Raw genomic sequence first — 17,073 nt, forward strand, 5'->3', positions numbered from 1 at the left:
TGCCAGTGAAGCAATTTAGAGACACAGACTGTTTGGTGTTTGGTGTTTAGTGTGGGGTATTGTCTAGGCATCTACAGCTGCATGGAGCTTTAGAAAATCATCAGGCCCTTTCTTGGTGTCAGAGAATGAAATAGCTGTATCCCTGAGAAGAGCTGGGGGTTCCTGGGACTTGAGGTCCTGTCACTACGCCATCAGTCACACTCCACATCTTCTGCTTGACAAGCAGCAGTGTAATCATGGACCTGTTCTGCGTCAGGTCCGGCACAGAGGATGGCGTAGGAGCCATGAGGTGGCCCTGAGTTACTCAGGCTGCTGCTGGTGCGGCCTGTGTAAGCACCTTGGCTCACTGTTTTTCCTCCCTGCAGGAGATCAATGAGACAAGAAGGAAGCATGAGACGCGCCTGGTGGAGGTGGACTCCGGGCGTCAGATTGAGTATGAGTACAAGCTGGCTCAAGCCCTGCACGAGATGAGAGAGCAGCACGACGCGCAGGTGAGGCTGTATAAGGAAGAGCTGGAGCAGACCTACCACGCCAAGGTGAGCTTGCCATGGGCTTGTGTGCACACTCACTCAGTACCTCAGCTATACCCAGACCTGAGCGCCTCTTCGTTTTGTTCTAGATTTTTCTTCTCAGCTTTACTTTATGTAATAGGTGTTTTGTCTGCATGTGCATTTGCATTCCAGAAGAGGGCATGGGATTCCATGAAACTACAGTTTCAGATGGTATTGAGGGGCTGTGGGTGCTGCAGAGTGAACCTGGGTCCTGGAAGAATGGCCAGTACTTTGTCACTGCTGGGCTCTCTCTCCAGCCCTGGCTTCATTTTTAAAAACCAGAACAAGGGGCTAGAGAGATGATGGCTTAGCAGTCAAGAGCATTGGCTGCTCTTCTAGCTAGGGATTATGAATTTAATTCCCAGCACCCATAACTCCCTAATTGTAGTCATGTGGGGTCTAGTGGATCCCCCACCCCCGCATCCATGTGGTACACAAATATATTTGCAAGCAAAATATCCATATACATAAAATAGTGAATGAAAAAAATTTTAAACTTTAGAAAGTTAAAAAAATAATTTTCTTTAGGAATAAAATAAAATGAATATTTTTAAATGTAGCATTTTTAAATGCTCCTAGGGTATAGCTGAAAACAAGGTTACTCAAATGTTATCAGACGTAAGGTTTATGCCTGTGTCAGTGGTCTCCCATGTCATAGCTGACACACGTTCCTCTCCAGGTACGTTGGGCACCTCTCCACACACTGCTGCTGTTTTTGACTTCCCTACAGCTGGGTCGGTAGAACGTCACTCCCTTTTTTTTCACTGGCTTTTGCTTTATAGCGGGGCCAAATGGAAAATCTAACAGTATTCTCTTCAGAGGTGTGGAATCATTCCACTTACATGAACAGATCTCACAGTACATCTTGGTTTTGTTTGCAGATGACTTTTCCTTACATGTTAAATGTTATCTGACTGAATAAGTTACTAGTTGGAGGCAGTGCTAGAAAATTGAAGTTATTGAAAATAGTTTCCATTGCTTGGACTTATGCTGTTGTTCATGTGGGGTGTTAGTCATTTAATGAGGTGGTTATGGGCATTGCATACAAGAGGCCAGACAAAGAGTTCCCACAGCCACCCACACTTGCTGGGTGCTGCCATTAAACTATGACTGGGAAGAACTGTGAAATAACTCTCTCTTGTTTCTGTTTCATTTGCTCGCTCGCTCGCTCTCTCTCTCTCTGTCTGTCTGTCTGTCTGTCTGTCTGTCTGTCTGTCACACAGACAACACACACCCCATTGAGAGATGAGATGTGGGTCTTGTCTTATGAGGCCTGCTTTTGCTTCTGAGAGGGAGCATCTCTGGTTACAGAGCTGGTTTGGAATATTGAAAGGTTCCTTTGCAGATATATCTGCAGTTAAGTTTCTATATACAGCATCTTTGTGAGTGCTACCCCAGACAGTAAATGCTTAGTGGATGAAATACTGAAAAATGAACTGAGTTAATGACCTAGATATATATAGGAGTTGTTTAAACTCCTAGTTTCAGAAGTGAGTCTGAAGAGGTGGTGTGCGGTGATGCACGTCAGCAAAGCAGCCATGCTTTCCTGTTTCGTCAGCTGCTTACCAGAAGGAAGGGCTTGGGCTTGAAAGGTCTTGGGGAGTCCTGCTTCCTCATTTCTTAGTTCCAACTGACTAGGTAAGACTGACTGTGGCTTACTGTCCTCACAGCTTGAGAATGCCAGGCTGTCATCAGAGATGAACACTTCCACTGTCAACAGTGCCAGGGAGGAATTGATGGAGAGCCGGATGAGGATCGAGAGCCTTTCCTCTCAGCTTTCTAACCTGCAGAAAGAGGTAAGTAGGCAGGCATCTTCCTCAGAGCAGAGTTGGGGTGTCACTGGAAGGCTGGCCACCTGTGTCAGTGCAGTCTAGTCTCCTTTGTCCCCCATGAGATGTATTCCCTCCTGGTTTCTCTTTTCTATAGTCCTTTTCTAGATTATTTTCATCACATAAATACCGTGTGGCTTTGTGGTGGTACACACCAGTAATCCCAGCATCTGAGAGGCAGAGATACAAAGATTGCTGCAAAGTCAGGGCTGCCAGGGCTACATAGTGAGGTGCTGCTTTAGACTCTCCCCTCCCCAAAACACCCTGTGTATGTTTGTACCCTAACCTAACCCAGTGAGCTACAAGGTTTTGAATATGCTGGCATTCTGTAGTTAATTGCCACTTTTGAGAGAGAACCTTGTAGGAAAGCCAGACTTGAGGTTTCCAGAGCCGTAGAGTAAACGTTTATTTGGCTAATACTGAAAACTTATGTGTACATTTTAAAGCTTTAGTGTGAGGAATATTTCTTTGTAGGCTTTTGTTACCTAAAACTTTTATTGGGGTGGGGAGGCAGTGTTTCTGTGTGTGCCAGCTCTGGCTGTCCTGTAAGTCACTTTGTAGACCAGGCTAGCTTCTAACTTACAGAGATCCGTCCGTCTCTGTCTCTTGAGTGCTGGGATCAAAAGCATACACCATTGTACCTGGCCTACCCAAAACGTTAAGAGACGCTTAATATTTTAAGGATTTTGGAATTAGTTGTTCACAGTCATGATCTTTTGGGTTAAGAGTTAGAGCTCCTGTGGGGCTGTTTGCTTTCTGGTTCAGTAGGTGGTTTCATTCTGCCTTCTGCTCATGGTGAAATAGCCCTAGAAAGTCAATGTGTTCCTCTGACTCTGAAGTCTAGAGCATGCTTGGAAAGGATTCAAGAATTGGAGGACATGCTTGCTAAAGAGAGAGACAACTCACGCCGCATGCTGTCTGACAAAGAGAGAGAGATGGCGGAAATAAGGGACCAGATGCAGCAGCAGCTGAATGATTACGAACAGCTGCTTGACGTGAAGCTGGCCCTGGACATGGAGATCAGCGCCTACAGGAAACTCTTGGAAGGCGAAGAAGAGCGGTAAGGGTCTCGGGTGTCCCCAGGCTGGACAGGCTGGCTTTTGTTTTCATGTTACCCCCTCCCCCATCTTTCCCTGTTTTATATCCAGTATTTTAGGACTGCTCTAAGTTAACCTTTCCTTGTGTCTTAGAGGTATTCGCCTCCGAGTAGGACATTTATAAATGGTTCACGGTAAAGAACAACCCAGGTAGGATTTGTATGAACAAGGAGCTCAAGCATTTGCAAGTGTGTCTGAGAAACCCTGTGCATTCTCCAACATGGAGAACTATTCCTTCAGTGCACATTTTCAAATGTTTTAAATGGAAGGAAATTACACATTAAACGCTCATCTCTATGGAAAATGAAATATTCCTTTTAAAAAGGAGGAAAGCAACTTCGAAATTTTCCTGTCATTAGTTTTAACATCAGGTGATAAGTAGAAATAGATCTTAATGTGTCATTACTTTAAATATCAGGTTGGCCCATTCTTGTGTTTTAGAAATGCAGTGTGAGCGTCCCAGCATGACCAAATGCTGCTTTGGATTAGGCCTTGACTGGCGTTGTGTGACATGGTGAGGGACTCCTGGTCCCAGTGGCCTGAGTGGACAAAGCCTAGGTGAGTCAGGTGTTTGTGCTCCATCCTCACAGTCTTCTTTCCCCGAAGGTTAAAGCTCTCTCCAAGTCCTTCTTCCCGAGTGACCGTGTCCAGAGCCTCATCCAGCCGCAGTGTGCGCACCACCAGAGGAAAGCGGAAGAGAGTTGATGTGGAAGAATCAGAGGCGAGCAGTAGTGTTAGCATTTCCCACTCTGCTTCAGCCACGGGGAATGTGTGCATTGAAGAGATAGATGTTGATGGGAAGTTTATTCGCTTGAAGAACACTTCTGAACAGGTAAATGAGTCGACCCATCTCCTCAGGCCTGGCTTTGCAGACTGCCTGGCTGCTGTGGGTAGTAATAGCTGTCCATCTTCTGTGTGCTTGAGTATGTCTAAAACCTTTAGTGGCTTGAAGATTCTCTTTGTTCTTCTTTTTTGTGTTTGTTTATAGTGGCGGTAGGGATGGTGTCCACGTACTATGGATGGGTGTGGCAGCCAGAGAATCCTCTTTCCTTTGACCATGTTGGAGTCAGGAATTGAGTTATCAGCCTTGGGGGAAGCACTGTTACCCATTGAACTATCCTACCAGCCTGAGATTTCCTTTGTTAATCTTGCTTTATAAAGCTGTGTATTTACCCCGGATTTGCCAGGCCATTTCTTGACGGCCTTATTTGTTTCTAAAAAGGTTTTATAGTGAGTACACTGTCGCTGTCTTCAGACACACCAGAAGAGGGCATCGGATCCCATTACAGATGGCTGTGAGCCACCATGTGGTTGCTGAGAATTGAACTCAGGTCCTCTGGAAGATCAGGCAGGACTCTTAACCGCTGGGCCATCTCTCCAGCACTCATGATGGTTTTCTCAAAGATGAATTATACGTTTTCCTTAGCTGGTGAAGGTGAAGTTGCAGCATCAAAAGCTTTTTGGAAAGATGGGTTCAGGCTTAGATATGTTGAAACAAAGTTCATGAATGAGCAGATGCTCATGATCTGATTTATATAGAAATATTGACAACATGAGTCTCCATCTTGAAAGTTTGTGTGAATAGGAAGATTCACCTCAGGGATTTCTGAGGCTTAGAACTTGGACTTTGAAGGGCTCTGCGGTTCTGATGGGACTCAGGATGTAGGACGGTACTGAGAAGGCAGAGGACTGAAGCGCAGGGGAGGGAATGCCACTTCTAAGTATAAAAGTGTTCCGGGTCTGGTAAGAATTGAGAGACTCCTCCTGGTGCAGTTGCCAATGAATCTCTACTCAAATCAACCCCAGTGGCAGCTTTCTCATCCCTACCTGCCCCAATGTTCTGGGTTCCCAAATGAAAGACGCCCACACACGCAGCCTTTGTGTTTTAATATGCCTTAACGGCTGGGCCGCTCCAACACCTCCACATGGCTAACACTCCCACCAATATGCCTGAGTTAATGCTTCCTAAAAGTCTGTCTTTGTTGCCCTAGACCCAGTTTGCCCTCTTGTCTGTCTCTCTACTGATCACTTGCCACTAGGTCCCTTGCCCAGGAATCCTAAAAGTCCCACCTCTGTCTGCCTGTCCAGCCATTGGCCGCTGGCACCTTCATTTACCAATCAAAACTAACTGGGGGCAGGGGCCCTCAGTGTCTCCCATGTGGACATGTGGATTCTCGTGTAATTTTGGGGACCAGATTAACATAAGTCAGCGTTAGGCCAAATCCACGACAACTCCCTTTCTCAGCAGACTGTTAGAACTACTGTGAGTGTATATGCCTTAAATAAGTCAGACAGCACAGGCAGTTCCAGGAGGGTCTGGGCTCTAGGGCAGGTTGGCCACAGCTTGGAAACAGAGAGGCTATTGCCCTATCCCGATGTCTCCAGATTCCAGAGGCACAACCACCAGGAGTGTTCGGCCGGCGTCTGCCTGGTGTGAAGCCCTGCTCTACCGTCTGCATGGCTCCTCACTGGGCAGGCGCCGCTGGGCCCGTAGTGGTCAGCTAGGTCTGGCGAACGGCTTCTTTGGGTTTGTTTTACTCAGTAACAGCTTATTCTAGGCAAAGCTGGCACAAATGCAAGAAACAAAAAACAAATTTCTTCCTTGTCTTTGTTAGTCATGAGTGTCTGTGATTTAAAAACAGAAAGCCATCAGATCCTAGGCGTTTTGTTTGTGGTTTCTATGGCTGACTTGTGTTGCAGATCTTAAGGACCCATCTAATTGAGCAGTGACCATCCTTGGTTGTAATTTTTGTCCCTCCTTCATCTCTCTCCAGACCCTTCCTGGTGGGCGCAGACTTCATGACGTTGCGTTTTGCTGAGAGTGCATTGTGTATCCTATGTGGTTCAGGGATTTGATTATTTGAGTGTTCTGTATGTGTGAAGTAACCTTTTCTGTTGTTTTGTGACTAGGATCAACCAATGGGAGGCTGGGAGATGATCAGAAAAATTGGAGACACATCAGTCAGTTACAAATATACCTCAAGATATGTGCTGAAGGCCGGCCAGACTGTTACAGTAAGTGAACTCAGTCATCATTTAATTTTATTTATCTTAATCACAGATAAAGTCATTGTAACAAATACCAAAACAACAGTTGAGTTGAAAGAGAAGCATTTTAGAAGTGGACTTTAAAATACCTTTATGTTAGCAGTGCTGTTAAATATTAAAAATTCTGCCTTAGGGCAGTGAAAAGATTCGAAGCTTGGATTATTTTGTCTGTTTCACTGGGTATAAAATAGTTTCCTGTTGACTGACACTTTCAGCTTAGTGCAGTCCAGGATTCTGCATGGCATAGAGACCTGTGGGAAGGAAGCATCTACCTAGAGCAACAGCTGCTTGAGTTACCTCAGAGAAAGAATCTTTAATGTTTTGCTTTCTTGCCACTCTGTTTGTACCCTTAGCTGTTTTCAGGGCTGGAGTTGCAGGCTTGGATTTCTAAAAAGGTCGTCCTTCAGTAGTCAGATGTAGTTGGTTGTAGCCTCACGCAACTCTATACCACTTGGGAAGCTGAGGTAGAACACTACATGTTCAATGCTACCCTGACTTGCATTAGCTGGCGAGACTTTGTCGTCTCGGGCTGAGGAGATGGGTCAGTTAAGAGCACTTGCTGCAGCTCCAGCCAGGTGAAGTCCCCACAGAGAAGGGAAGGCAATAGCTAAGGAACCTGGGCATTTGATAGCCAAGGGGAAGGAGACTCAGTTTCCTTTAATGATGTGACCGATAGTCTGACCCCATTGCAAGGGTGGGCTTCAGTCTCAAAAGAGGCTGGGCAACACAAACCAGACTCAATGGGGAAAGAAGAGAAATATAATCTCAAAGTCAGATGGGAAGGGCTGGGGGGATGGCGAGGGTGGAAAGGGGAGGAGTAGGGTAGGGCGTGAATGTGTTCAGTGCATTATATGAAAATCTCAATTAATACAAGTAATTGGAAGAAAACAAAAAGCCAGGCTTTAATAAAAAAGCACATGCCTTTAACCCTAGGACTTGGGAGGCAAAGGCTGGTAGATTTCTGAGTTTATGGACAGCCTTGTCTACAGAGCAAGTTATATATAGCCAGGACTATATATAGAAAAGCCTAGTTTTGAAAAACCAAACAAAATATCCACTTGCTGCCCTTGCAGAGGAACAGTTTTAAGTTCCAGCACCCACATTGGGTGGCTCAAAAATCACCTGTGGGTTCAACTCTGGGAACCTGACACCCGCTTCTGGACTCTAAGGCACCTGTAGAAATGTACAAGGAAGTCCTCTTTGGGGATAGGACCCTGGTACTGTCCAGAGTAACATGCAACGTCATGAATTTATAGGTGTCGAGAGATGGTTAAATGGCATTCTTAACTCTTACTCTGACTTAGCAGTAAAAGCCTGTATTGTCATGCTCTAAAAGGCCACATTTTAAACAGTAGTGGACTGAGTCTAGAGAAGCATGCATCATAGAGCAGACAGGAGCTTCCTTTGTTTTTACTTCACATGCTCATGTGTTCACTTTGGATCTTAAAGAAGGCGTCTTCATCCTTGGAGGGGTAGATGTGATTGCTCACTGCTATATGGTTTCTTAAATGAAAAGCAAGTGCTGCTGGGTGTGGGGGACCCACACTTGTGTCTAGCACTTGGGAGCCTAAAGGTCATTCACAGCCACAGCCACACAGAGAGTTTGAGGCCAGCCTGGAAAACATGAGACCCTGTATCAGGAAAACAAAAGGTGCCCACCTATACATCACCACCCGTGGTTTGGGTTTTTTTTGTTTTTTAGTTTTTTTTAGATGAGGTCTCTGTGACTGGGGCTGTCCTAGAACTTACTTGCTCTCTACATAGACCAGGCTGGCTTGGAGCTCATGGAGCTCATAGAGATCTGTTTGCCTCTGCTTCCTGAATGCTGGGATTAAAGGCTGTTGCTTCCACACCGAGCTTACTCCTCCCCTCCTCAGGTCTCCCTCCTCAGCCCAGGCTGACTTTGAAGTGATCACAACCGTGTCTTAGTCTCCCACACATTTATAATTTTGATTAGTACAAACCTTAATTTTGAAGATCAAAGGCTCAAAATGCAGGTTAGAACTTCTCTAAAGTATACAGAGCTTTGACATCTCTGAAAACAGCAGGTGTTAATTTTGTAATAATGAGTGAAAATGAGAACAAATATCCGAGCGACTCTATTCTTTAGTAATTATAGTGAGAGAAGACTGCTTAGTTCTATTATAAGTCTTAGGGAAGCTGCATGATGTGTTTAAAAGTTTGGTATTTTACTTCAGAGGTTTAGACTTGAATCCTCTGTCTCATGAAGTGGGGGCATTGTAACAGTCATCTGCTTTCCTTCTGGATGTTCTGCCCCAGAGACGAAGATGATCACTCCTGTGGGTGCTTTACAGAAGAACGGGTCCCAGGAGATAACATAGTACATTTTTTCTTTAGTAGCTTGTATTAAGTGTGATCAGATTTGGGACATTGTAGTGAAGGAGATTTCCCTAGGACATTGTATAAGACGACTTCCAAGGATCAGTCTGAAGATTCAGAACAGAGATGCAAGCCCTATGTATGCCTTTAAAAATTAATTCCTGGGGTTGGGGATTTAGCTCAGTGGTAGAGCGCTTAAGGCCCTGAGTTCAGTTGCTAGCTCCGAAAAAAAAATTAATTCCTGTTTAAAAACTTACAAAGCTGTAAAGTAAACTATGGGATTGCATTTAGTCGGTTTTGTTAAATACTGTGTCAAAGCAGAGCACAGTGGCAGTGCCTTTAGTCAGCACTAGGAAGGCAGAGGCAGGAGGGGCTCTGAGTTTGAGGCCAGCCTGGTCTACAGAGTTCCAGGGCAGCCAGGGCTATCCAGAGAAACCCTGGCTTAAGGAACAAGCAAAACCAAACGAACATCAGGATTATCATTAATATAAAAATGATTATTGGGTATGTTAATCCTTTCCTAAGTGTTTGAAGTCTGGGGTGCACAGCACATCTCTTATCTGAGAGACAGAGCTTTCAGGCACTTCAGCCTTGTCCTGACGTTCTCTCTCACACTAACCCATCTATGTGATTCCATGTAACTAGTGAAAAGGACTGCCAGGACCTGAAGCATGCTGCTCTGTGTCTGGAAGCCGCTCAGGTCCCGTTCCCTTTTTCAGTCTTATCCTGGTAAATCCCCCTTTCTGTCTGTAATGCTCATGGACAATCTGGAAGCTTCCATGGACCTTTCTGTCCAGAGCTAGAGAAGTAACTCAGTTTCTCTGAGGTACGCAGGTCCAGTCACCCCCCTGTGGGCTTTAGGTATTAGAACTCCTGCTGCAAGAGTGGAACCTCACAGACAGGAAAGTGACTTAAAGGGATCATGGGGATTCATAGACTTCTCCCACAAACTTCGGTTTGTCCTTGGCATTTTTGATATCAACCGAAAATTCTACAACCAGTTACACCATTGATTCTGCAACATGGCTTCTGTGCTTACTCCTATATCAGTTCCTTACTCAGCTGCTCGTTTCCTTGCGTGTAGGTTTAGGGTTGGATGTGTCTGTCTCTGAGGACAGTGAGACTACAAAAGCATAATGACTTGTTTGTCTAGGATCTATACCTTTAGGAATGAATGATGTATGTCTGTGTCCTATAAGGTGATGTGTATCTCATGCATGCACATGCCCAGAGGGGCCAACTCTAGATCCCCGAAACTGAAGTCAGGTTTGGTCAGTAAGCAACCTGGTCCAGGCTCTGAGCATTGAACCTGGGTTCTCTATAAGAAAGAGCGCTGCACACTTAACCACCGAGCTCTCTCTCCAGCCTGGGTTTTCTGATTGCCAGTACTTTTTTATTCTACCTGATTCCCTCTGCCAAAAAATATATAAAAATATGGCAGAATTTCCATGCTGATCATGGAATGTATTTTTTCGTTGGCTTATTTCAAAAGCGATCATATTTTACCTGGAACATTTCCTGTATTCTTTGTGGAGCATAATGTGAGACGGGCTGGGGCACTGTGACACTATCTCTGATTGGGGATGAGCCACTCTTCCTGAATATTTCAGATAGACTATTAGTTGTTAGAAGGTTAACTTCTGTTGTTGAAATTAGAGTTCTGTGGTCTCTGTGTGTGTCCATGCATGTGCGCGTGTGTGCTGGCAGGGTGCCCATGAAGCCCATAGAACAGCTGATTCCACAGTGAGCCAACTCCTCTGTGTTGGTCATCACTCCCACCTATTGTAGGCACCATCGTTGCCATATTTTTGTGGCTGAAGAGAATAAGGACATTTGTTCTGGGTCAGCTGCTTTGTGGACTAGCTAGGCCAGAGTGTGGCAGCTTTATTTCAGGGGCTCATGTGTCCATATGCCTGTCATGTGAGGAAGGTGAGTGACGACGACACAGTCTCTGAGCAGTAGTGACCACAAACAGCCAGCTAACAGCGAAACAGCTGGGCAGGGTTCCAGGGCCCCCGATAGGAGAATTAAGTCTCATTATGTTGCCGACCTTGAAATATGTGAGCCCTGGCTTCTGGGTGGACTGATGTCCTTTTCTTTTTCAGGTATGGGCTGCAAATGCTGGAGTCACAGCCAGTCCTCCAACTGACCTCATCTGGAAGAACCAGAACTCTTGGGGCACTGGCGAGGATGTGAAGGTTGTGTTGAAGAATTCTCAGGGAGAGGTATGACCACAGTTCACAGATGATTTCTCATCAGAAGTCCCATTGAAGGGTGAAGTCACTGACTTTAGTCAGACTAAGGCTGCCAAGTAATAGACACTGAGTAAATGGAAATACCACACATCTGAAAAGTGGCGTCTTGTAGGGCATTGATTTAGTCACACAGGGTCCAGTTTCCTGGGCAGGTTCTGTCTCCACTGCACTTTGGCTTTGGGACCCTGAAGGATTTCACCTCTGAATGTTCATATCAAGCAGCACCCGGTGCAGTCTGTTTACCTAGTAAATGCTTATGCTATCAACCTAGTAAATGTTTGTCAACCTTCCTCGTTCTCTGTACTCCGGAAGCTGAGTGTACGATTGTGTGTGGCACGTGTATTTTTGCCGTGTTCACCATGCTAGTTGTAGGACTCTTGTCAAAGAATAATGGCTGTGTTTGCTGTTTGCTGTAAGGAGTCAGCGTCTGTCTATAATGCTGTTGTTGGACTGTAGCAGCAAGACTTTTAGTCCCCACAGTCAGGAGGCAGGATCTCCCAAGTTTGAGGCCAGCCAGGGTTAAACAGAGAAGCCCCTTGATAATCAACAACAAAATCATGAATCACAGTGCTGTTGCTTTGGTCGGAACAGTTATGCTTGTGTACTGAGTGTCTGTGAAGACTGACTCAGGTCACACACAGCCATCTTAGCACCTAGGTTTGTTTACAGATTGTGTGCTTGGATGTGTTTCACATTGATGGATGCGTGCATTGAGGCATTATTGTGACATTATCTTTGTGGTTTTTTGGACTTTGGTTTTAAACCAGGGGCTCTGTTAAATTTCATATCACTCCTACTGAAGTAGTTCCACTGTGGAGTGACCTTTGAACTCAACAGTACTTATATCCTAGCTGCAGGTTAGCTCATGCTTAAATTTAACAGCTTTTGCCCACCTCAGCATTCTCTCCTGAAAGCTGTGGTACTTGGATGTTTTAGTAGAAATGGTGTTGCGCTTTAAGAAGGACCAGACCTCTGCTTCTGTACAGTACGTCTGATTGAACTCAATGGTCTGTTCTAGGAGTTAGTGCCAGTCGGTGCAGGTTCTGTTCCCTGATGGAGTGAAAGGTGCTGTCTTGGCCTTGACTACCAGGTGGTCCTGCTGCTACCTGGGGCTGCAGCACCTGGGCTCCGCCTCTGTTTTATTCAGCATTTATTTAGCACCTTTTCTTTGCCAGGAGCCAAGATGTTTAAGCAGAATTCATGTTGAGTTTTATAAAAGAATTTAGTATGCCAAGTCACTTGCACAGAATTTGTGTAAGGGCACAGGGTAGAAAGCTCAGCAGGTATTTTCAGATTGGAACCAGTAGCTCCCCTGCAGGGGAAATTGAAGGTCTGCTAACTGCTGCTAATTATGCATAACTCACTAGCTAAAGCTGCTGATGAAATGGCTTTGACAAGCCTCCTTAGCCTTCTGGTTGAAGTCTACTGTGTCGCTTTTAGGAGGTTGCTCAGAGAAGCACAGTCTTCAAAACTACCATACCTGAGGAGGAAGAGGAGGAGGAGGAGGAGCCCATTGGAGTGGCCATCGAGGAGGAACGTTTCCACCAGCAGGTATGATTTTAACTTAGAAGAACTTCCCGAAAGCCTGGTGTGGTGCATAACCAACTGTGCACAGGGCTGCAGACCTGGATGCAGTGGAGAATGGTAGACCCTTTACTTTTTTTCTGTCAACTTTTAGCTTTTGTCTTTTGTTCTCTGGTGTAGATAATGTGTCTACAAATGCATAGATTAGATTGACTGCCAGAGCCTTACTGGACTCTGCAAAGTTTGCTACTAAAGGAGAGCAGTAAGCAAGCCACACTAAGCTTCAATACAGAACCAGATTCATTGCTGTTACAGTAAGCTGCCATCCATTAAATAATTGCAAGAGTTTAGCTCATACCTGGGCTTTGCAACCCCAATTAAACTCCAGTTAAACCCCAAATTCTGTTTTATCTAATTAATTTTGGAAAAATCCTGCTATAGGACAGTGTATAAGCTGGCGTGTGATCATTAGTCTGCCTCTTGTCTCCAAGACTCTGTATTTGTAATTTAGGTCGGGCTTGTGTCTTAGTCACTGCCATTGCTGTACAGAGACACCATGACCAAAGCGACTCTCAGGAAAGCACGAGTAGTGCTGGAGCAGTGGCTGAGAGCCACATCCTGATCATAGAGAGAGACTGGGCCTGGAGAGGCTCTTGAAATCTTAGGACCTACTCCCAGTGATACACTTCCTCCAACAAGGACACACCTCGAGCCTTCTAATCTTTGCAAATGGTGCCATTCCCTGGTGACTCTGCTCATTTGTATGAGGAGCATTCTTATTCAAACCACATCTTGCCCTCAGCAGACTTCATGTGTATAACCCCACTTGAGTAATCACTTGAGGTGGATTGTATTTCATCTGATACCTTGCTATTTTGCTGACATAGTTTAACAAGTATGTTATAGTCCTAACCTCGTATCAATGGCTAGAAGATGACATTTGAGACAAGTGATCTGCATGAGTCCTGTCTGCTCAGACACTGGGGAAGGCTTTCTCGGCCTCTGGTGTCATTGTAAACAGCTGTGGAAAGGCGTGTGGACAGTGGGGTGGAGGGATAGGGTATTTGGTTATTATAGAAAGAACAATGTTTGAACTGTCAGTAGAATACACTGAAGAGTTATTTCTTAGTCTTGAGGATTCTTTGATTTGACTGGACTTGGCCAGGGATGAAAGTACTCTCTTCCACTGTGGCTCTTGGGATTAGTTCAGTCCAAGCTTTACAAAGTAGCATCCAGCAAAGATGGTTAAAATGACAGGTCCCGGGCCTCCTGAAAGCCAGACCCCCTTCTACTGCCTTCTCTAAAAGTAGGCCTCCGGCACTGAAGGAGAAGCAGTCTCCTTGGTGGAATGAGGGACTGAGTTGTAGGATGTTTTGTCAGTGTTGTGGTTCTAGGGATCAGATCCTCCTGCACACTAAGAAAGTTCCCTGCCATTGTCACGATGGAGAGCCATCAAGTACAGTGGCCGTGATCCAGTGTCCTTGGGACTGCCAATCTTCAGTTTAGTGTAGTTAGTAGGGAGTCACAAGTCACACAAGGAGTGAATTTTTTAGGCACTAGACACTGAGCAATGACCCGGCTCTTTAAAGGTTTAAACCCTTTTATCTTATGTGCATGAGTGTTTTGCCTGCACAAGAATGCAGTACCAACCATGCAGTACCTGAGGAGGCCAGAAGGGGGTATAGGATCCCCTGGAACTACACTATAGGGAGTCAAACCCAGGTCCTCTGAGAGAGCAGCTAGTGCTCTTAGCCACGGAGCTATCTAATTTACCTCTCTAAGCCCTGCTACAGCTCTTTAAAAAACACTTGTTATAAAATTGTTGTTATTAAGATCAGATCTTGCCATGTTTGTAACTTTAGCTAGCCAGGGCCTCTATTTTAAGTGAGAAATTCTTAACTACTTACAGGCCTAGATCAGCTTTTGCTTGTTTGTTTGTTTTCTGGGAAAACCTGTTATAGTCAGAGTAGAAACTCAGTTGTGGGGTTTGTTGAAGTGAGCCCTTAGAGAATGCTAGAAAGAGAGGCGTAAGCAGGCTCGTTTTAAGAAGGGAATGCAGCGTTTTAGTGCCTCTGTGGGGAAGGTTTGTGTTTAGAACATTGTAATTTTGTGGGTACTGACGTTTTCTTCTGTTTCCCCTCCCAGGGAACCCCAAGAGCATCCAATAAAAGCTGTGCCATTATGTGAACTTGTCACGTCACGGTCTTCCTGGAGCTAGAAGCACGGAGTCCTGTATACAGTGCAGAGCCTTCTCAGAAGCACATATTTTTGTATTTCCTTTATGTGAATTTTTAAGCTGCGAATCTGATGGCCTTAATTTCCTTTTTGACACTGAAAGTTTTGTAAAAGAGATCCTACCCATACATACATGTTGCAGATGTGAATTATTGACACTGAGCTAACGTACTGTTTGGAAAGGGGCCCTCAAGTTTTTGGCATTTTTTTTTTCTTTTTTGTATGTGTGTATGTAATTTTTTTTTTTTTAAGTTCTTTTAAGAGGGAACAGGGAGGGTAAGAAAACCACTGCGTGTCCAGGCATAATTGAAGATCGCTCTCCCTAGATAGGCGATCTGCTCTTGATCCTTCTCTGCTATATATAAAATGGTGCTGTGTGGGAGGGGGGAAAGGCGTTTTTCAATATATGAACTTTTGTATGGAATTTTTTTGTAATAAGTGATCAAGGTTACCTTTTTTTTAAATAGAAAAGAGAAGAAACGTTTTGTAGGAAGGCAGTATTGCGCCAGCCATCATGTAAGCACTCTGGATGGACGTTTCACAGAGCCGTCGTTCAGTCAACTCCTTCTCTTAGAGTCTTGATTCCTGAGGGGAATGGGGCAGGCGGGCTAGGGTGGGGGAGACTTTCTCTTCACGTGCGCTAGTTGAGGTTTTTAAGATAGTGTAACATGCTTAAATTTCTTATCAACATTAACAAATAAAAGGCTGTTTTACTATTAATCTACTGTCCTTCTTAACCCTTTAGACTAGTAGGTCTCAGCCTCTGCGGCGTGACCCCTTGGGGGTTGATTCACCCTTTTACAGGGGTCACCTAAGACCAGAAGAAAACACAGATATTTATAGTATGATTCATAACAGTAGCAAAATAATAATTTTGAACTAGCGATAAAATGATTTATGGTTGGTGTCACTACAGCGTGAGGAACTGTATTAAAGGGCACGGCCTTAGGAAGGTTAAGAACTGCTGCTGTAGGCAGATTTTGACAGGGCAGCTTTGATTGGCTCATGTGAGCTATAAAACAGTGATGTTTTACAATTGGGGAGGGGAATGGATGCCCTTCCGACTCCCCGGTGCTCTGTTGACGGTGGTAACAGTGCTCAGTACTCACTGTGTTCGGCTTATCAGGAGTGGCTTGGAAGCTGTTTTCAGGAACATAGCAGAGAAGCAGCGGTGTGGACCCAGAGTGGATTGCCTTAAGGAGGAAATGGAGAGATTTGAGAGGAGCTGAATGGCTGTGATGAGGAAGGCGCTATGGCACGCATGTTACCCATGCCAAGCTGGTCGCTGGGGCTTCGCTGGTTGCAGATTTGAGAAGTTTCTTTCCTGCGGTTGCTTTAGCAGAGTCAGTTCATCTTGTAGGAGCAGAACATTGGAAGCCTCCCCAGAATACACAGAAGACATTTCAGAGGCGAACCCACAGCCAGTGTTCGTCTCCTCTTAAGATATTCCTGCAGTAAGCCATGCACAGAATAGCAGTTTTCACTTGAAAATAACTCACAAAGCCCCAGATTACTGTGCTGCACAGATTTACAACGTGCACTGGTGCTGTCGCAGACACAAGATAAATTCCGGGTCAGATCCTGTCTACTGGGGCAGATAAAATGATAACTTCTCAACACAGATTTATCCAACAAATGCCAACAGGAAGGCGGCTGTGTGTGCCTGTGAAGTACTTGCCACAAGAGGGGGTTTGTGTCCTCGAAGTAAACCTGAGGTTCTTTACCACCAGATTAATTATGCTATAAAATCCAACACTTCAGGCATTAAGGGGGAATCTGGTAAAATTTACAGTAAAAATCCAGGATTCAATTAACCAAAGTAGTTCGGAGCTTCTGGCCATTTCCAGGGATTGGCTGCTGTGAGCCTGTCCTGAGGACTTCGGGCCTGAGGCCGCCCTGCTTACACCTCCCATCGGTGGAGGCCAGGCAAGGACACACACGGACACACTTTAAAATGACCCTTCTGGTAACAAGCGAGATTCATCTGCTCCCTGCTTCGTCTGCTGTCTGTTTTGACCTGCATTTTTAGCCTGACTTGGGTCTCATCTCATTTCGTGTAAGATAATTCTGCATGTTCTTGTTGGAAACCCTGTCACCTTTGTTCACTGTCCTCCAGTCGAGCATTTCCAGATGACACTGAACCTCTCCTTTCATGTATTAAGATTTCTCTGTGCTGGATTCTTAGTGAGTCCTT

At 45.1% G+C, this 17,073-nt stretch overlaps 1 protein-coding gene across 1 annotated transcript in view; it reads left to right on the forward strand.

Moving 5' to 3' along the window:
* Lmnb1 (lamin B1) overlaps positions 1-15,599 on the forward strand; it is a 39,346-nt gene extending 23,747 nt beyond the window's left edge. Inside the window, exons 4-11 of the mRNA NM_053905.2 lie at positions 366-536; positions 2,222-2,347; positions 3,220-3,440; positions 4,084-4,309; positions 6,388-6,492; positions 10,971-11,090; positions 12,561-12,671; positions 14,790-15,599. Coding sequence (NP_446357.2) covers positions 366-536; positions 2,222-2,347; positions 3,220-3,440; positions 4,084-4,309; positions 6,388-6,492; positions 10,971-11,090; positions 12,561-12,671; positions 14,790-14,831 — 1,122 coding nt within the window. The 3' untranslated portion in view covers positions 14,832-15,599. The remainder of the gene's footprint in view (positions 1-365; positions 537-2,221; positions 2,348-3,219; positions 3,441-4,083; positions 4,310-6,387; positions 6,493-10,970; positions 11,091-12,560; positions 12,672-14,789) is intronic.
* Positions 15,600-17,073: the final 1,474 nt, after the last annotated feature.

This window comes from Rattus norvegicus, chromosome 18 (assembly GCF_036323735.1).
Source record: "Rattus norvegicus strain BN/NHsdMcwi chromosome 18, GRCr8, whole genome shotgun sequence".
NCBI lineage: Eukaryota > Metazoa > Chordata > Mammalia > Rodentia > Muridae > Rattus > Rattus norvegicus.